This window comes from Dama dama, chromosome 6, assembly GCF_033118175.1.
Source record: "Dama dama isolate Ldn47 chromosome 6, ASM3311817v1, whole genome shotgun sequence".
Taxonomy (NCBI): domain Eukaryota; kingdom Metazoa; phylum Chordata; class Mammalia; order Artiodactyla; family Cervidae; genus Dama; species Dama dama.
This window is the reverse complement of record NC_083686.1, coordinates 16,487,561-16,509,382: the sequence shown is the minus strand read 5'-3', so window position 1 is coordinate 16,509,382 and position 21,822 is coordinate 16,487,561. Positions and strand designations below refer to the sequence as shown.

Sequence of the window (21,822 nt, the reverse complement as noted above, 5' to 3'; positions counted from 1 at the left end):
TATACAGTAATATCACAAAGCACAAATGTTTATCAAGTTATAGTAGCAACCTAGCCACATAAAATGATAATGGAGATGATGGATGTCATGGTTTTCATGAATCAATATTAAGTTCATAATGTGAAATGAATTGAGATTTAAAAGTTTAGAAGTATAGTAAGTCCCTTACCAATGAACGAGTTCTATTCTGAAAGTGTGTTCATAAGTTCAATTTGTTTGTTAAGTCCAACAAAGTTAGCCTAGGTATCCAACTAGCACAGTTGGCTATATGGTACTGGACTGTAATAGGTTTATAATAATTTTCACACAAATAATATATAAAAAACAAGCACAGAGAATAGAGAACATTTTCATCCTACAGTATAGGACCTTGAAAAGTACAGTAGCACAGAGCAACAGCTGGCATACAGGGGCTGGCATCGAGTGAACAGACCAGGAAAGTTACTGACAGGAGCGGGGAGAGGAGACGGGAGGTGGTAGAACTGAAGGACTGGCAGCAATAGGAGATGGAAGGCAAGCTGCAATTTCCTCATGCCTGATGTTGATGGTACAGGTTCTGGTTCCTTGCCAGATTCAGTTCTATCTACCCTCTTGAAGAAACAGTCCAGTGATGTCTGGGTCATAGCTCATTTTTTCCCTTCATAGATTTCATGCTACCATCGGGTAGCATTCTAGAAACAGCTGCTGCAACCTTCGTGTATTGCTCAACATTCAGGTCCCATGCCCCAAAACTAACAGTGCCTCCTCAGATGAAGAAAATCTCTTGCCCTTTCCTGCATTATGAATCTCTTTGGTCTTCAGTTACTTCTCTTCCTCTTGTCCCTCTTTGTCCTTTCTCTGGGCCTCCTGTTCCATCTGGACTTCATCAGTAAGGTTTTTGTGTTAATGGCACAGTTTGTACTGTACACAAATGCACAACCACTTGTAGATGATATACGTGAGTCATAATGTACATCAGACGTGAACTAACATACGTGATCAAATATGTGAATCCACATTTGCCTCTTTGAAAGTTCTCAACTTTAAGGTGCATATGCAGGGAACTTACTCTATGTAGTAAGACATTTCATTGACTTTCATTTTGTCTTTTTGTGAGTGATAGTGTTTCACTTAGGGTCCTCATAGGAAAATAAAGTTCACCCTAGATGGATGAAATGAAGAGATTTTAAGGAATTAATTCGTTAGTCATGTCCAGCTCTTTGTGATTCCATTGACTATAGTCCCAGGCTCCTCTCTCCATGGAATTCTCCAGGCAAGAATACTGGAGTGGATATGTATTCCCTTATCCAGGGGGTCTTCCCAACCCAGAGATTTAGCCTGGGTCTCTTGCACTGCAGCCAGATTCTTTACTGTCTGAACCATGAGGGAAGCCCAAATTTCTTATCAGGACAGAGAAAAACTGAACAATCCTCCAGGAATGAGGACTGTAGTTAAAAAATGGAAATACTGTGGCTTGAGGATTGGATAAATAAGTTTTGAAACATTATCTCTATCTATATCTATAATCATGATTGTCTATGTAATTTTCTTTTAATAGAGAGTATATGGTTCAATTGGAGAATATATTTGGGATTATAAAAACATCCTTTATCTACAATTTGACCCTGCAGAATTTAGTCTCTCTATGAAAGACTGAAAAATATTTATTCCAAATGTTTTATTGTCATTGAAAAGAGAAACTACAAATACTGTGAACATTTGAATATCAGTTAGCATCTGACAACAGTTATTCTTACTGGCATATTAATTTCTATGAATGTTCTGCCATTTCCTGGCCTTGCTGTATGAAAAAACAAAACAAAACTGTGCTATGACCACTGTAATCCTGTCACTGCTAGGAAGCCTCAACAAATCCTTAGTGTATGATGCTATTTTTATATTTTTCACTGTCAGTGATGGAAAACTTCTGAGTTCCTGAGTCCATTCTAGTCACCGATCAGTGGCAGCTCTCAATAGACAAAAGCCAGTCCTGTCAACAAAAGCATTGACTTGGGAGAGGAAACCTCTCTGCTATGAGCATGGGGTGACACCTGAAACAAAGTCACCTTCAAGGTCATGGTTTTGTGTTTCACTTTCGATATGTGAGAGGTTATAAAAGTCTAAAAAATGTTGTAACCATCTGAGATAAAATATATAGCAGGAGTGTTTAGTAGAGAGTTAGAAATAGTAGCTACTAGACATGTTTGTGAGTAGGCTTATAGTATTAGTTCTCAAATGAGATGTTTCCTATTGGTCAAAAAACTTCCATATTAACTCTCTTCTTGAGGGAGGGAAGTTAATTAACTTCCATATTAACCCTGTTCTTTTGTTGTGACTGTTTTAACTGTTAATTTTGTCCTAGTTTTCGAGCTAGGTAAGTATATACTTTATTGAAATATAGTCAGTGTTTTTCCTACATCTTCCTTTTAATTATTTTTATTTTTGATCTTAAATTTACATTGTTCTGGCAGTAAAGTTGCATTGTATTGTCTATTTTATGGAATATGCATTTAGTAATTAAAGTCTGAATGAAAATATTCTCTAAAATGAACTCTCTCCTGTTTACACCTTGGAGAATGTGGTTTTCAGTGCCTAATTAGCTTTATAGGTAAAAGTGTTCTGCATGATTTACAGCATAGAAAAAGGGGTATCCTGTCTCACAGGTAGGGGTAGAATGTACCTTTGTATCTAGGGTGCTATTTATAGAATCTGAAATATACCTTTCAACCTCAGTCTCAGTTGTCAAATGCCAAACATAAAGATGCACTCATTAGCAGATTTTGTGCTTTTGTGGATATGGTTATTATGTGATTATAAATATTGCAACTATAAAATCAGTGCACACTCAAATACAGTGAAACCCTATTAAATGCGCTAGAACACATTATAGTGAGTGAAAGTCACTCAGTCGTGTTTGACTCTTTGCAACCCCATGGGCTATACAGTCCATGGAATTCTCCAGGCCAGAATACTGGAGTGGGTAGCCTTTCCCTTCTCCAGAGAACACACTATGATAATCACTAGTTTAAAACTCTGAGAAAGATTTTAACTAAATAATTAGCTTATGTTAAGTTATTCTCTTCCCAAGACAGAGAGGACTCACAGGAACATTATAACCTTAGCTGAGATGCTTTTACCTAGACATTACTCAGCTTGGCTCAGGGTGTGCATGAGAGCTCAATGAGAAATGAGAATGAGAAATCTGCAAGTCCTGGAGATGGGAATAAGTGAGTGGAATGAGCTGAGGCAAACAGAACTAGGGTGGGGATGCCTATGAAGCAGTAACACTAGAATGAAGCTTACAACTGATGTGTCTGTATATACTAGGTGGCCCAGTAGTAAAGAATCTGCCTGCCAATACAGAAGATGCAGGAGACGCAGTTTTGATCCCTGGGTCGGGAAGATCCCCTGGAGTAGAAAATGGCAACCCACTCCAGTATTCCTGCCTGGGAAATCCCATGGACAGAGGAGCCTGACAGACTACAGTCCAAGGGGTTGCAGAGTTGGACACCAGTGAGAGACTCAACACACAGCATGTGTCTTATATATTAGATATAAAAATTATACATAGAAATGAAAAGCGTTACCGACAAGGACAGGTAGATTTGTGACGACTTGAAAAAGACACGAGGGAAAGGGTGACAAGTAAGGATTATTGAGTGTCGTCTCTTCACTTGGCTCTGGATATATCCAGTTTGGAGGCTTCCCTGGTGGCTCAGATGGTAAAAAATCTGCCTGCAGTGTGGGAGACTGGGGTTTGATTCCTAGGTCAGGAAGATCCCCTGCCGAAGGGCATGGCAACCCACTCCAGTATTCTTGCACAGCCAGTTTTATGCAAATAACACAATAATCAACAAATTTGGTGTTTGTAAATAGCTTCCTTAAGTTATGAATAATTAATATCATTCTCTAAGTTATTCATAGTTGGTTATTGTCAGTAACTGCCTGGAGTTTGCAGAGCTAGGAAGTAGCTGGGCTGGGCTTTTCATCCAGATCTGTCTGTTGGACCACTAAGGTCTACTGTCTTTCCACATCCTCTAACAGAAGGATGTAGTTGAGATAGCAAAAGTGGCCAGTGTGGTAGTGACAGATTTGCCTGGTTACAGGTCGAGTATGTTGGTCTGTTTACTGGGAGAGAAGGTAGTTGGAAAAGATTAAAGTGGATGGAAACATGTGAGGGTTAGAAGACGGAGGGTGAAATTAGTGACTTCTGAAAACCCTGGATTAGTTGAATGAAATGGAGAGCATAGTAGCTAGTCCCCATATCATGCTAATGCCTAGTTATGCATAAGGTTATTTGTATCATACAAAGTCTCCAGTTGCCAATCAGATGTATGTGACATCAAAATATAATTATAAAATGCCTCAAATTTAGCTGATAGTTTTTTCATTGATGTTAGAGGCACAAAGCTATATTATGTGTGTAGCTTCCTTTGTCCTACTTTTTAATAGGTGGTAAATAAATTACACCTTTCTGTTAAAGGGAAAGAAGTTAAAAGTAAAAGACTGAAAGAAAAAAATGGCCATTATATCCAGAATTAGTCCTCACTATTGTAAAACAACACAAAATATCCTACTTGTGTATGAAGAACATGCATCCAGGTCAATAAATTTAACACTACTAATTGAAATAAGGGAGTTGGCTATATGGTAAATACATAACAATATAGAAATTGGCAATTATCATGTTATTCTTAGCACACAAAACGAATGTAAGTTAGAAAGGGCTCAGGCGATTTAAGGCAGAAATGAGTCTGCAGATTACCTCATCAACAGTCCCAGTGATGATTAAAACAAAGGAGCCCATAAAAACTCAGAAGGGATGTGATTTGTAATGGAGAATAATGAGTTCCTAAGCAGGATGTTGTCAGGTCTGAATCACATAGCACTTCCTTATGCCCATTGAATTCTTCACAAACTCCCTTATCCCCACCCCACAAAAGACTAAGACAGAGTTTGCACAAAATTTCTATGATGCAGTTTGATGTACATATGTATGTCTATGAACATGTTTCTTGGTCCCTCATGAAGTTTGAAAAGCTGCCATCCCTAAATTGTGGCATTATTTCTCTATTTTCTTCACTGTTGACTTTCTTGGAAAAGTAAACTTGTTAGCTCATACTCAGTGCCTCCATTTCTCCCATTTCTGCTTTAATTCCATCTCTAACACTCTGAAACTCTTTCTGCTTAAACCCTGTCGTCACCTGATCTCCAAACTTGATGCTGCTGCTTCAGTTTCCCACCTACCTAGCCTTGATGCTTCTCTCGATACATCACTCATTCTTACAGTTTTTTTTTTTTTTCTCTCCCATTCCCTTCACCCCGTCCTAAACACTGATGGTTCAGACGGTTCCTTAGCCATCTCTTCCATACATTCTCCATTGCTCACCTCTGAAATGTTGAAAACATGAAGGGCTCTGTTTTCAGTCTTGCCAGCTGGTGATTGCTTGTGTCTCTTATTAATGTGAATTGTGACAACAAATACCCTGACTTAGGTTACATCTCTAGTGTTCAGTGTTCACCTCTGTTTAATTCATTCAACAAATTCGAGAGTATTTATTGACTGTCTCGTGTGCTAGGCATAGCACCCATTGAAGTGATATAATTATGACCCTACCCCCACACAAAAAAAGGACCTGGTATTCTCAGAGAACATAGAGTCTACTCAGATGAATAAATATTAATGAGGGAGCCTCACAAATAAATATAGAATTATATTTGTGGCAACTGCCACAGAAGAGAGGCATATGGTCTTATAAACACTTAAAACTTTCTAATCAGAGACATTAGCAAATGCCTCCCTGAGGAAACTTTCCTCTACATGGATAAAGACTCAAGGATCACTGCATCACCTATACATTATTTTATTTCTGGATGATCTGTGCCTTATTCAGGCACAGATTGTTTCCATGTCCTTGTGGCTGAGGTGCTTAGAGTATTACCTCTAGATGGGTGAAATTTCAATGTTTTCATCCTTAACATAAGATCCCTATAATTTATCCCTAGTGTAGGGCATGAAGATACATTATATAATATGCTACATTATATCTTTGCTTAGCATTCTCAACATAAGAGTCAGACCATGCCCACATATCAACTATAGATGGAATATATTATTGGACCTTACCTTTTTTCTTTATATATAATTACATATCACTGATATAATTACTAATTACTCCAAGAGCCTCCTCATTGGAAAAGATCCTGATGCTGGGAAAGATTGAGGGCAGCAGGAGAAGGGGGCAACAGAGGATGAGATGGTTGGATGGCATCACTGACTCAGTGGGCATGAGTTGGAGCAAACTCCGGGAGATAGTGAAGGACAGGGAAGCCTGGCATGCTGCAGTTCATGGGGTCACAAAGAGTCAGACATGACTGAGTGACTGGACAGTAACATATCACTGAAAATACACTGTATAGTGATTAAAATGTACTCATATAAAAAAAATGTACTCATATCTTGAACGGTCCCTTATATTTTGTTTTCAACTCTGTTCCAAATACCTTTTTGTTACTCATTGTTCAAAGTATCTAATCATAATAGATTGCCAATTTGGTGCTTTAACTGGTAAACAGAAGGTATGGGGCCTTTGGATCACAAAGGAGATTTAATGTTCAGATGCCAAAAATTTTAGGTATTTTCCCAAATAAATAAGTGGTCAGTCTATGACAAGCAATATTTCTTTATAATAAAAGACTTTGGGTACATCTTGTGAACTTATATTAACTACAGATTTTGAAGAAAGATGAGGAAGAGTGATGAAAAATTCCTTTTTCATAAAACTGTCAATGTTAAATTACCATTAATGTATTAACTTGGCTGATGTGATTTGAAAAATAGTGCCTTTTTATAACAAAAATAAATACTTTAAAAATACATGAATATTTATGTTTTCAGTAAAAAAAAACATATATATATCTTATGAACATTTAGGTCGAGGTAATTTTATACAGTGGTTTATCAAAAATCAATATTCAAAGCCACAAGAATTTACTGCATTTCTACTATAAAAAGTATTGGAGGTCATGACCACAAGCACATGTTTGGGGGAAAGAGCCTTAATTTCTTTCCCAGTTTATTCAAGGAAAAATTAATCCAGAGAAGGAAAATTATCTTTACTATCTTAGATACTCTATGTAATTAGTTTGTTTTTAACAATTATTTGCATTTCAATCAATAGACTAGCACCTATTGAGTACCCACTTCACGTTCAATTCTGGGCTATGCATGAGGAAGTTATAAAACACAACCCTTGACTTTGAGAAGTTTTCCCCATCTGGTTGGTAAGATAAAGATCAAGCCTAAGACACAATTCAAGGAAAACACATCAAGTATTGATTCAAGGTCCCACTCTTATGCCCAGCCATGCATACTTTAATATTCTTTCTTTTTCTCTTTTGACTATTGGCTCTAGGCCAGGGCAGAAGGTGTCTATTTTGAGCAATGAAAACATAGAACTTTAGTGTGAAAGAATGTGAGCAAAAAACAATTCAACTGTAAAAACCCATATAGAGCCAAGAGATTCCCCTAGGGAAAAAAATAATATTCTTCCTGCTAAATTTTGAAAGTATTCTCTAGGGTAAGCTGAGTCTTGATTTAGAAAAAGTTTTGCTTATTTGAGCTTTCAAACTCTTCTTTTGCCTATGTTTACCTGTAGGCATCTACAATTGTGGAAAACTTTCTTCAGGATTGTGACTAACTCTTAGCATCACCTAGTATGCTTAACTACAATATTTGATCAGAAAACATGATAAAACGTAAGTCAGACTTTTTATTAAACTCGCAGTTTAATATATACTAAATATATACTAAGGTAACAATCCACTTTATAACTTAGGTCTACTGTCTTAACATTTTCAAAAGATTCTTTAATGTGAGTTAAGGGAATTATTTAAAGCAAATTAGTATATTCTTTGAAAAAGTAGTCATCATTTATAAAATAAATTATAAAATTACACTATAGTATATATTTTTAAAAAAAGTTTTGAAAATTCTTTTGTATATGGAAAACTGAAGCTGTAACTTTTTTTTTTTATGTTTTGGTAGCCTAAATTACCACTTAATAGATAACAGATATTTTCATTCAATGTAATTGGTTAAGTGAAAGGAAAATCATAAACAGTTGTTGTGACTTTCAAATTTCAAGTATTTTTCTGTCTTCATTCTGAAGATTGATTTGAAAAGTATTGTGTTTTTAAAGGAGTTAGTCAACTGGGTCTATGATATGGAAACAACCTAATTATGATTAGCAAAAATTTTCTTAACACAAATTGTCACATTATTAAAACCAACCTGCAGCAACATGTTAGTAGTTAAAGATTTTATTTTTAAAAATGCAAATTTGATTTGATTTGATGAGCATAAAAATGTTTATTGATATTCACATGTATTTATAAATAGACACAATCAAATAGCTTCTAAAAATTTAATATGATGAAATTTCAAATAAACATAAGACAATGTAGTATACACCAAGGCCCATTTTAAGCATTATTGCTAATTAAAAAAATACTTTAGTGCAACCAGTCTTTATCAGAACTTACTAAGAATATTCAATTGGCTAATTTCATCTTAGTAATCATGTTGTTATTGTTGTTGTTTAGTTGCTAAGTCATGTCCGACTCTTTTGCGACCCCATGGGCTGCAGTCCACCAGGCTCCTCTGTCCATGGGATTTTCAGGCAAGAATACTGGAGTGGTTTGCCATTTCCTTCTCCAGGGGATCTTCTTGACCTAACAAGTGAACCAGCTTCTCCTGCATTGACAGGCGGATTCTTTTTTTTGTTTGTTTGTTTTCTTTTTTTTTATTATTATAATCTTATTTTTTTTTTATTAGTTGGAGGCTAATTACTTCACAACATTTCAGTGGGTTTTGTCACACATTGATATGAATCAGCCATAGATTTACACGTATTCCCCATCCCGATCCCCCCTCCCACCTCCCTCTCCACCCGATTCCTCTGGGTCTTCCCAGTGCACCAGGCCCGAGCACTTGTCTCATGCATCCCACCTGGGCTGGTGATCTGTTTCACCATAGATAGTATACATGCTGTTCTTTTGAAATATCCCACCCTCACATTCTCCCACAGAGTTCAAAAGTCTGTTCTGTATTTCTGTGTCTCTTTTTCTGTTTTGCATATAGGGTTATCATTACCATCTTTCTAAATTCCATATATATGTGTTAGTATGCTGTAATGTTCTTTATCTTTCTGGCTTACTTCACTCTGTATAAGGGGCTCCAGTTTCATCCATCTCATTGGGACTGGTTCAAATGAATTCTTTTTAATGGCTGAGTAATATTCCATGGTGTATATGTACCACAGCTTCCTTATCCATTCATCTGCTGATGGGCATCTAGGTTGCTTCCATGTCCTGGCTATTATAAACAGTGCTGCAATGAACATTGGGGTGCATGTGTCTCTTTCAGATCTGGTTTCCTCAGTGTGTATGCCCAGAAGTGGGATTGCTGGGTCATATGGCAGTTCTATTTCCAGGTTTTTAAGAAATGTCCACACTGTTTTCCATAGCGGCTGTACTAGTTTGCATTCCCACCAACAGTGTAAGAGGGTTCCCTTTTCTCCACACCCCCTCCAGCATTTATTGCTTGTAGACTTTTGGATAGCAGCCATCCTGACTGGCGTGTAATGGTACCTCATTGTGGTTTTGATTTGCATTTCTCTAATAATGAGTGATGTTGAGCATCTTTTCATGTGTTTGTTAGCCATCTGTATGTCTTCTTTGGAGAAATGTCTGTTTAGTTCTTTGGCCCATTTTTTGATTGGGTCATTTATTTTTCTGGAATTGAGCTGCAGGAGTTGCATCTATATTTTTGAGATTAATCCTTTGTCTGTTTCTTCATTTGCTATTATTTTCTCCCAATCTGAGGGCTGTCTTTTCACCTTACTTATAGTTTCCTTTGTAGTGCAAAAGCTTTTAAGTTTCATTAGGTCCCATTTGTTTAGTTTTGCTTTTATTTCCAATATTCTGGGAGGTGGGTCATAGAGGATCTTGCTGTGATTTATGTCGGAGAGTGTTTTGCCTATGTTCTCCTCTAGGAGTTTTATAGTTTCTGGTCTTACATTTAGATCTTTAATCCATTTTGAGTTTATTTTTGTGTATGGTGTTAGAAAGTGTTCTAGTTTCATTCTTTTACAAGTGGTTGACCAGTTTTCCCAGCACCACTTGTTAAAGAGGTTGTCTTTTTTCCATTGTATATCCTTGCCTCCTTTGTCAAAGATAAGGTGTCCATAGGTTCGTGGATTTATCTCTGGGCTTTCTATTCTGTTCCATTGATCTATATTTCTGTCTTTGTGCCAGTACCATACTGTCTTGATGACTGTGGCTTTGTAGTAGAGTCTGAAGTCAGGCAGGTTGATTCCTCCAGTTCCATTCTTCTTTCTCAAGATTACTTTGGCTATTCGAGGTTTTTTGTATTTCCATACAAATTGTGAAATTATTTGTTCTAGTTCTGTGAAAAATACCGTTGGTAGCTTGATAGGGGTTGCATTGAATCTATAGATTGCTTTGGGTAGAATAGCCATTTTGACAATATTGATTCTTCCAATCCATGAACACGGTATGTTTCTCCATCTGTTTGTGTCCTCTTTGATTTCTTTCATCAGTGTTTTATAGTTTTCTATGTATAGGTCTTTTGTTTCTTTAGGTAGATATACTCCTAAGTATTTTATTCTTTTTGTTGCAATGGTGAATGGTATTGTTTCCTTAATTTCTCTTTCTGTTTTTTCATTGTTAGTATATAGGAATGCAAGGGATTTCTGTGTGTTAATTTTATATCCTGCAACTTTACTATATTCATTGATTACTCTAGTAATTTTCTGGTAGAGTCTTTAGGGTTTTCTATGTAGAGGATCATGTCATCTGCAAACAGTGAGAGTTTCACTTCTTCTTTTCCTATCTGGATTCCTTTTACTTCTTTTTCTGCTCTGATTGCTGTGGCCAAAACTTCCAAAACTATGTTGAATAGTAGTGGTGAGAGTGGGCACCCTTGTCTTGTTCCTGATTTCAGGGGAAATGCTTTTAATTTTTCACCATTGAGGGTGATGCTTGCTGTGGGTTTGTCATATATAGCTTTTATTATGTTGAGGTATGTTCCTTCTATTCCTGCTTTTTGGAGAGTTTTAATCATAAATGAGTGTTGAATTTTGTCAAAGGCTTTCTCTGCATCTATTGAGATAATCATATGGTTTTTATCTTTCAATTTGTTAATGTGGTGTATTACGTTGATTGATTTGCGGATATTAAAGAATCCTTGCATTCCTGGGATAAAGCCCACTTGGTCATGGTGTATGATTTTTTTTAATATGTTGTTGGATTCTGTTTGCTAGAATTTTGTTAAGGATTTTTGCATCTATGTTCATCAGTGATATTGGCCTGTAGTTTTCTTTTTTTGTGGCATCTTTGTCTGGTTTTGGAATTAGGGTGATGGTGGCCTCACAGAATGAGTTTGGAAGCTTACCTTCTTCTGCAATTTTCTGGAAGAGTTTGAGTAAGATAGGTGTTAGCTCTTCTCTAAATTTTTGGTAGAATTCAGCTGTGAAGCCATCTGGTCCTGGGCTTTTGTTTGCTGGAAGATTTTTGATTACAGTTTCGATTTCCTTGCTTGTTATGGGTCTGTTAAGATCTTCTATTTCTTCCTGGTTCAGTTTTGGAAAGTTATACTTTTCTAAGAATTTGTCCATTTCATCCAAGTTGTCCATTTTATTGGCATAGAGCTGCTGGTAGTAGTCTCTTATGATCCTTTGTATTTCAGTGTTGTCTGTTGTGATCTCTCCATTTTCATTTCTAATTTTGTTAATTTGGTTCTTCTCTCTTTGTTTCTTACTGAGTCTTGCTAATGGTTTGTCAATTTTGTTTATTTTTTCAAAAAACCAGCTTTTAGCTTTGTTGATTTTTGCTATGGTCTCTTTAGTTTCTTTTGCATTTATTTCTGCCCTGATTTTTAAGATTTCTTTCCTTCTGCTAACCCTGGGGTTCTTCATTTCTTTCTTCTCTAATTGCTTTAGGTGTACAGTTAGGTTATTTATTGGTTTTTTTCTTGTTTCTTGATGTAAGCCTGTAATGCTATGAACCTTCCCCTTAGCACTGCTTTTACAGTGTCCCATAGGTTTTGGGTTGTTGTGTTTTCATTTTCATTCATTTCTATACATATTTTGATTTCTTTTTTGATTTCTTCTATGATTTGTTGGTTATTCAGAAGCGTGTTATTTAGCTTCCATATGTTTGAATTTTTAACAATTTTTTTCTTGTAATTGAGATCTAATCTTACTGCACTGTGGTCAGAAAAGATGACTGGAATGATTTCAATTTTTTTGAATTTTCCAAGACCAGATTTATGGCCCAGGATGTAATCTATTCTGGAGAAGGTTCCGTGTGCACTTGAGAAAAAGGTGAAGTTGATTGTTTTGGGGTGAAATGTCCTATAGATATCAATTAGGTCTACCTGGTCCCTTGTGTCATTTAAGGTTTGTGTTTCCTTGTTAATTTTCTGTTTAGTTGATCTATCCATAGTTGTGAGTGGGGTATTAAAGTCTCCCACTATTATTGTGTTACTATTAATTTCCTCTTTCATACTCGTTAGTGTTTGCCGTACATATGCGGTGCTCCTATGTTGGGTGCATATATATTTATAATTGTTATATCTTCTTCTTGGATTGATCCTTTGATCATTATGTAGTGTCCTTCTTTGTCTCTTTTCACATCCTTTATTTGAAAGTCTATTTTATCTGATATGAGTATTGCGACTCCTGCTTTCTTTTGGTCTCCATTTGCATGAAATATTTTTTTCCAGCCCTTCACTTTTAGTCTGTATGTGTCTCTTGTTTTGAGGTGGGTCTCTTGTAGACAGCATATATAGGGGTCTTGTTTTTGTATCCATTCAGCCAATCTTTGTCTTTTGTTTGGGGCATTCAACCCATTTACATTTAAGGTAATTATTGATAGGTGTGGTCCCGTTGCCATTTACTTTGTTGTTTTGGGTTCACGTTTATACAACCTTTCTGCATTTCCTGTCTAGAGAAGATCCTTTAGCATTTGTTGAAGAGCTGGTTTGGTGGTGCAGAAGTCTCTCAGCTTTTGCTTATCTGTAAAGCTTTTGAATTCTCCTTCATATCTGAATGAGATCCTTGCTGGATACAGTAATCTAGGTTGTAGGTTATTCTCTTTCATTACTTTTAGTACGTCCTGCCATTCCCTTCTGGCCTGGAGGGTTTCTATTGATAGATCAGCTGTTATCCTTATGGGAATCCCTTTGTGTGTTATTTGTTGTTTCTCCCTTGCTGCTTTTAATATTTGTTCTTTGTGTTTGATCTTTGTTAATTTGATTAATATGTGTCTTGGGGTGTTTCGCCTTGGGTTTATCCTGTTTGGGACTCTCTGGGTTTCTTGGACTTGGGTGGCTATTTCCTTCCCCATTTTAGGGAAGTTTTCAGCTATTATCTCCTCGAGTATTTTCTCATGGCCTTTCTTTTTGTCTTCTTCTTCTGGAACTCCTATGATTCAAATGTTGGGGCGTTTCACATTGTCCCAGAGGTCCCTGAGGTTGTTTTCATTTCTTTTGATCCTTTTTTCTTTTTTCCTCTCTGCTTCATTTATTTCCACCATTTTATCTTCTACCTCACTTATCCTATCTTCTGCCTCCGTTATTCTACTCTTGGTTCATTCCAAAGTGTTTTTGATCTCATTCATTGCATTATTCATTTTTAATTGACTCTTTTTTATTTCTTCTAGGTCTTTATTAAACATTTCTTGTATCTTTTCAATCTTTGTTTCCAGGCTATTTATCTGTAACTCCATTTCGTTTTCAAGATTTTGGATCATTTTTATTATCATTATTCTAAATTCTTTTTCAGGTAGATTCCCTATCTCCTCGTCTTTTGTTTGACTTGGTGGGCATTTTTCATGTTCCTTTACCTGTTGGGTATTTCTTTGCCTTTTCATCTTGTTTAGATTGCTGTGTCTGGAGTGGGCTTTCTGTATTCTGGAGGTCTGTGGTTCCTTTTTATTGTGGAGGATTTACCCAGTGGGTGGGGTTAGACGATTGGCTTGTCAAGGTTTCCTGGTTAGGGAAGCTTGCGTCAGTGTTCTGGTGCATGGAACTTGATTTCTTCTCTATGGAGAGCAATGGAGTGCCCAGTAATGAATTTTGAGATGGGTCTATGTGTTAGATGTGACCTTGGGCAGCCTGTATGTTGACGTTCAGGGCTATGTTCCTGCATTGCTGGAGAATTTGCATGGTATGTCTTGCTCTAAAACTTACTGGTTCCTGGGTGGTGGTTGGTTTCAGTGTAGGTATGGAGGCTTTTGGACAGTCACTTATTACTTAAAGTTCCTTGTAGTCAGGAGTTTTCTGTTGTTCTCAGGTTTTGGGCTTAAGTCTCCTGCCTCTGGATTTCAGTTTTATTCTTCCTGTAGTCTCAGGACTTCTCCAACTATACAACACTGATAAGAAAACTTCTAGGTTAATGGCGAAAAGATTCTCCCCCATTAGGGACACCCAGAGGGGTTCACAGAGTTACATGAAGAAGAGGAGAGGGAGGAGGGAGATAGAGATGAGCAGGAGGAGAAAAAGGGGGACTCAAGAGGAGAGAGACAGATCTACGCAGCTGTCTGTTCCCAGAGTGTTCTCCGTAGCCCAGTCACCTACAAAGATTCACAGAATTGGATTGGGAAGAGAAGGGGAAAGGAGGAAATAGAGGTGTTCTGACGTAGAAAACAGAGAGTCAAGATTGGGAGAGAATAATCTTTGGTTTAAAAATAGGGCTTCTCTTCTTTTCTTTTTTTTTTGTAAGGTTATAGTGTATTGAAAATGAAAATTAAGGAGTAGTAGAGGAGTACTAGAGGACTTTAAAAGAAATAAGAGAAAAAGAAAAATAGAAAATAGAAGAGAAAAAGGAAAGAAAAAAAAAGATGAAGAAAGAAAAAAAAGAAAAAGAAAAAAAGAAAAAAAAAGAAGAAAGAAAAAAAAAATTTTTTTTTTCCCTAATTAAAAAAATCGTAAAAATCTATGGAAATGAAAGTTAAGGAGTAATGGGGGAGTAATAGGGAATTTTAAAGGAAAATAAAAGAGAAAAAATAAAAAAGAAAAAAAAAGAAAAAAGTAAAATTATATCTAGGAGTTTCTCTGGAGCTGTTGTGGTCAGTGTGGGTTCGGCTCAGTTTCAGATAGCTCCTCGTTCCAGCTTACGCTTCTCAATATCTACAGGCCCCTTCCGGTGTAGTCGGTGTTTTCTACAGGGATTTTAATCTGTTGCACCAGTCCCTTCTGAAGCGGTTCCCTTTGTTTATTTGGCTTCTGTTTGCCGGTCTCTTCAGAGCCTCATTTCCGCCCTGACTCAGGCGGGCGGAGGTGGACTCTTATTCAGGTAGCTAGTTCCGTCGCTCCGCGGGGAGGGGCCGGCGCCGCGGGGAGGGGCCGGCGCTGCCGGGAGGGGCTGGCGCTGCTTTCTCCGTCTGCGCTGCTCAGGCTCACGGCTGTTCTCTATGGAGCGCGCCCCGCACTGCGCGAGGTTCCAGACCTCGGGTGTTCCACAAAAGCGCGGAAGGAAAAGCTGCGCCTGCTCTCTGTGCCTTCCCCGTCAGAGCGGTCCAGGCAGCCAGGGGCTTGGTGGGCGCACTCTCCCCAGGTGTGGCACGCCCCCTCCCCTCCGCGGACCCAGTCTCAGTTTCCGCTGGCGCCAGTCGGGTGCGCGCGCCTTCTGCCCTCCGCGTCCCCAGCCCCAGTCCCCGCCCGCGCCGGTCGGGTGCCTGCGCCCTGTGTGTCGCCGCGACCTTCCCCTCCCCCCTGCCTCCTGCCTCCGGCGGGGCTGGGCCGGTCCGCAGCCTGCGAGCTCTTCTCTGGACTTTCTCGGTCTCTTTGTTCTGCGAACCGCCGGCAGTGTGTTCGGGCCGGTTAATTTACTCTCTCTCTTTTGGTCTCCCACAGTTCAAGTTGGCAACTCACAGAAGCTTCCTCCGATTGTCCTCAGGGCACTCAGGCCCGGACCCTACCCCAAGCAATGCCGCCTAAGACTCCCTTCCCGGGACGAATCTCCGTCCTTAGCTCTTTTGTCTCACTTTTTATCTTTTATATTTTGTCCTACCTCCTTTCGAAGACAATGGGCTGCTTTTCTGGACACCTGATGACCTCAGCTAGCGATCAGAAGTTGTTTTGCGAAGTTTACTCTGCGTTCAGTTATTCGTTTGATGAATTTGTAGGAGAGAAAGGGGTCTCCCCGTCCTACTCCTCCGCCATCTTGGCTCCTCCCGTGGATTATTTACCACTGAACCACCTGGGAAGACCATTCTTCCGAAAAAAGGGCAAAATTTGTTATTGTGCAGTGCAGTAGAGATAATGTGTCTCCCTGTGGCAAAATCAGGTGGCTTAACTGTCCACTAAAATAGATGCAGGCTCCTAAATCTCCCAGGTTCATCTCCTGTAATACAACCCACTGTTTGGGCAGATGTTGTATTCTAGATATTCCTATCACTGTGGGTAGCCGAGTCCTTTGTCTGTGACCCAAGAGTCTGTGTCTTCTGCCAGCCTGCCTGAGACTTATGAGCTGACACATTGAGTAACATCTCAGATCCTTCACAGTTTTCGACATTAGGATTTATTCTTTTGTGTCTGGTTTCTTTGTTGTTGTTATCTAAGTTGTGTCTAACGTTTTGTGACCTTATGGACTGCAGAACCCCAGGCTTCCCTGTCCTTCACCATCTACCAGAGTTTGCTCAAACTCACATCAATTGAGTCAGTGATGCCATCCAGCCATCTCATTCTCTGTTGTCCCCTTCTCCTTCTGCCTTCAATCTTTCCCAGCATCAGGGTCTTTTCTGATGAGTCAGCTCTTCACACCAGGTGGCCAAAGTATTGGAGCTTCAGCTTCAGCTTCAGCTTCAGTCCTTCCAATGAATATACAGGGCTGATGTCCTTTAAGACTGACTGGTTTAATCTCCTTGATTTCCAAGGGACTCTTAAAGAGTCTTCTCCAGCATCACAGTTCAAAAGCATCAATTCTTTGGTGGGGCTTCCCAAGTAGCTAAAATGGTGAAGAATCTGCCTGCAATGCAGGGGACCTGGGTTCTATCTCTGGGTTGGGAAGATCCCTTGGAGAAGGGCATGGCAACCCATTCCAGTATTTTTGCTTTGAGAATCCCATGGAGACAGGAGCCTGGCAGGCTACAGTCCATGGACTGAAAGACTTTCACTTTAAACCTTTTGTATGGTCCAGCTCCCACATCCATACACGAGTACTGGAAAAAACAGCTTTGAGAATACAGACCTTTGTCGGCAAATGTCTCTGCTTTTTAATACGCCAAGTTTGTCATAGCTTTTCTCTCAAGGACCAAATGTCTTTTGATTTTGTGGCTGCAGTCACCATCCGCAGTGATTTTGGAGCCCAAGAAATTAAAATCTTCCACTGTTTCTTTAGCTTAATGTTTTTTAGAATTACCTATGTTGTTTTACAAGTTAATATTTAGTATTTTTTATTGCTGAGTTGTACTAATTGCATGATTATATCAAATTTGCTTATCTGTTAATTTGTTGATGCACATTTGGGTTGGTAGTCTAGAAAGTCAAAGTCCACACCTTTCCTAAACAGTCATTATATGTAACCCAATAGAGATATTTATAAAATGCTATTATAATACAGAAGAAGCAGTGATTAATTATGCAGAAGAAAATCTTACATGTGGGTTGATACTTGAGCTAGACCTTGAAGAATGAGTCTCTAATCTTCAAAGTATAGAAACCTGACCTATTGACCTTTTAGGAAAAAAAAGCATACTAGAGCTCTACTCAAGTGTCTCATCTTGGCATTTTATATGTAACTATGAATAAGAATTTTCTCTTTTATTTCAAAAAGTTGTATGCTTCATTTGAAAGTAAGGGAAGTGACTCTGTTGTTTCCCAGCATTGTCCAGACTTAACTCTTCCTTCCGGTCATCGGCCTGAGCAGTCACTCATGGCCCTACAAAGTTTTGAGGGGTTATTGGGGTGCTATCCACCCTGCTATATTAATCAATGATAATTTAACATGGGTTATTTATGTTTTCTCAATGTTATGTGAAGAAAAAGTAAGAGCATCTCTAGGACATGTTCCTATTTTTATTAATTTACAACCTACAATCCCAATAAGTGTACTTGTTTGGCAACTGGAGCTTCAAGGCATGTTTTCCTGAATCACTAGGCTTTCATACAAGCAGAAAGCTGACCTGCATTCTCTCCAATGTAGAACCCCCCAAGCAGCTGCTGCCCAGCCCATGTTCCAGCCTCCAACCTCTCAGTACTCTTGCCAGACAAGTCCTGATTCAGAGGACTGTTGATGACAGTATTTGTAGTTCTATATATTCTGACTGACCATAAATTCTTAGGTCTTTGCCTTGATTCTTTGATTAAAATGATTTCCCTTAGAAACACATGTTTGGAGCTCAATGTATATCTTATATTAAGGAGCCCTTTGAAAAAAATTCTTGGTATAATTTCATAATGAAAGAGATAAGAGTAGCATATGTGAAATAATTAGTAACTAGTTATTTCACTGACAATGAGTGCATTTATTAATTAGTAATCTAAAAGTATATAGATAGTGGTTGAGGGTAAAATCTGGAACCAGACTGCCTGGTTTGAATTGTTACTCTACTATAATAGCTTTGTGACCTTGCTTGAGTTCCTTGATTGCTTTATACTTTCTGTAATATGAAGATAATAACAATGGTATCCATTTTGCAAGGTTATTGTGAGAATTACATAAGCCAACAAGTGTGATACACTTGTTATATCACCTGGTGCATAGTAAGAATTATGTGTTTGCTGTTGTGTTGATGAAGAAGAAAGATTATTTTAGTTGCAGTAAATTCCAAGAAGGAGGAGGTAAGAATAAGCACTGTGTGAGTGTGTTGAGTCACAGATTTGGATAACTGTTTCATAGAGTGCTTATTGAGGGGTAGTGAACAATAAATCGGAAAGGTAAAATGGGATAGATTATGATACTTTGAAAATGAGGTTAAATTTAAACATAATATGCCATACAATTGGAAGCAATTGAAGGTTCTGGACTATATAAAATACATGTTTAAGAATGACCAGTCTGATAGTAGCACTGAGAGAAAGTCCTTAGAAGCATCAAACTAAACTAGAGTTTAGAATGAAGCCATATAGATGTGAGGCAAAGAGGTGGTAGTGAGGGTAGAACTAAGCTAGTTGGAATAAAGAGAATGAGGAGGCTAGGAAAAAAGGATCTTCTAGTTGTGGAAACAAAAAGAATACTGTTGTTAACTATTATTAGTTTAGCTGGTAAGGGCTTCCCAGGTGGTGCTAGTGATAAAGAACCCACCTGCTAATGCAGGAGATGTGAGACTTGGGTTCGATCCCTGGGGTGGGAAGATCTGCTGGAGGAGAGCATGGCAACCCACTCAAGTATTCTTGCCTGGAGAATATCATGGACAGAGCTGCCTAGAGGGCTGCAGTCCATGTGGTCACAAAGAGTTGGATATGACTGGGTGACTGACACTTTCACTTTTCACTTCTTTAGCTGGGCAGGAGAAAATGATACTGAATCTGGATTATTTAGTGATCTATTAATGATAAAACTGACCTTTATACTATTACAAGATTCTGAATGGCTTCTGAATCTCAAAGCAAGACTGAATTGTGTTTATTATAGTTTTGATGATAAGTATTAATAAGATTATTTTCTAATTAATTGGAAATTGACCATCTGTCCTTGTTATAAAAGATATTACTAGACTTCATATTTAATTAACCCAAGTGTTACATTTCTTTTTTTTTTTTTTTAATTTTTTTTTTATTTATTTTTATTATTATTATTTTTTCTTTTCCAGTGGGTTTTGTCATACATTGATATGAATCAGCCATGGATTTACATGTATTCCCAATCCCGATCCCCCCTCCCACCTCCCTCTCCACCCGATTCCTCTGGGTCTTCCCAGTGCACCAGGCCCGAGCACTTGTCTCATGCATCCCACCTGGGCTGGTGATCTGTTGCACCATAGATAGTATACATGCTGTTCTTTTGAAATATCCCACCCTCACATTCTCCCACAAAGTTCAAAAGTCTGTTCTGTACATCTGTGTCTCTTTTTCTGTTTTGCATATAGGGTTATCGTTACCATCTTTCTAAATTCCATATATATGTGTTAGTATGCTGTAATGTTCTTTATCTTTCTGGCTTACTTCACTCTGTATAATGGGCTCCAGCTTCATCCATCTCATTAGGACTGGTTCAAAGGAATTCTTTTTAATGGCTGAGTAATATTCCATGGTGTATATGTACCACAGCTTCCTTATCCATTCATCTGCTGATGGGCATCTAGGTTGCTTCCATGTCCTGGCTATTATAAACAGTGCTGCGATGAACATTGGGGTGCATGTGTCTCTTTCAGATCTGGTTTCCTCAGTGTGTATGCCCAGAAGTGGGATTGCTGGGTCATATGGCAGTTCTATTTCCAGTTTTTTAAGAAATCTCCACACTGTTTTCCATAGCGGCTGTACTAGTTTGCATTCCCACCAACAGTGTAAGAGGGTTCCCTTTTCTCCACACCCTCTCCAGCATTTATTGCTTGTAGACTTTTGGATAGCAGCCATCCTGACTGGCGTGTAATGGTAACTCATTGTGGTTTTGATTTGCATTTCTCTAATAATGAGTGATGTTGAGCATCTTTTCATGTGTTTGTTAGCCATCTGTATGTCTTCTTTGGAGAAATGTCTGTTTAGTTCTTTGGCCCATTTTTTGATTGGGTCATTTATTTTTCTGGAATTGAGCTGCAGGAGTTGCTTGTATATTTTTGAGATTAATCCTTTGTCTGTTTCTTCATTTGCTATTATTTTCTCCCAATCTGAGGGCTGTCTTTTCACCTTACTTATAGTTTCCTTTGTAGTGCAAAAGCTTTTAAGTTTCATTAGGTCCCATTTGTTTAGTTTTGCTTTTATTTCCAATATTCTGGGAGGTGGGTCATAGAGGATCTTGCTGTGATTTATGTCGGAGAGTGTTTTGCCTCAAGTGTTACATTTCATAACCATATTGGAAGGCAGAATTTTTCTGCAGTCCTTAAAGCATGTTTCATTTTTCTTCTTACCCTGATTGTAATTGAAGTTGTGCTAATACTTGAATTTTTATAAGTGACTCTTCACGTAATGTCTCCTTTTTATGTTTAAATTCTGAAATCCTAAAGCAGATCAATGAAAAGTCAATACTGTTAGACTATTTCCTCAATAGTCTGCTAATTTTATCTTATACAATTTTAAACTATGATGGAACTTCCCTGGCTCAGGCAGTAAAGAATCTGCCTGCAATGCAGGAAACCTGGGTTTGATCCTTGGGTCAGAAGGATCCCCTGGAGAAGGAAATGGCAATCCACTCCAGTATTCTTGCCTGGAGAATTCCATGGACAGAGGAGCTGGCAGGGTATAGTCCATGGTGTTGCAAAGAGTTGGACACGGCTAAGCAAATAACACACACACACAAACTATGATGTAATAAATATTTATTTAATATATTATAATAATATATTATATAATATAATATAAATATATATTATTATGATGAAATAAATATTTCACTCCTTGTTCTGTTATTGCTGTGTTTTTCCCTTCAGTTTTGAGGAAAGCTAGTAAGTATACGCTGTGGTCTGTATAAGGCGATGGTGTTAGTAGGAAGCACTGAAGTCCGTTGGGAGAAAAAAGGAAAAGAGAACATCCTTAGGATCCAGAGTGAAATAATATCTGCTCAGATACTTGCTAAGCTCCCTAGTGGCTCAGGTGGTAAAGAATCTAGACCCAAGGTTTGACCCCTGGGTCAGGAAGATTCCCTGGAGAAAGGGTTGGCT

General features: G+C 38.2%; 1 protein-coding gene across 5 annotated transcripts in view; it reads left to right on the top strand.

Annotated features, from left to right (window-relative positions):
* The window catches only part of ARHGAP24 (Rho GTPase activating protein 24), a 621,697-nt gene that overhangs the window by 121,428 nt on the left and 478,447 nt on the right, over nucleotides 1-21,822 (top strand). For 2 of the 5 annotated variants that reach the window (XM_061145603.1, XM_061145604.1), the window contains exon 2: nucleotides 7,638-7,737. The exons of the other annotated variants lie outside the window; for them this stretch is intronic. In XM_061145603.1, coding sequence (XP_061001586.1) covers nucleotides 7,728-7,737 — 10 coding nt within the window. In that variant the 5' untranslated portion in view covers nucleotides 7,638-7,727. The remainder of the gene's footprint in view (nucleotides 1-7,637; nucleotides 7,738-21,822) is intronic. 5 annotated transcript variants of the gene reach the window in all.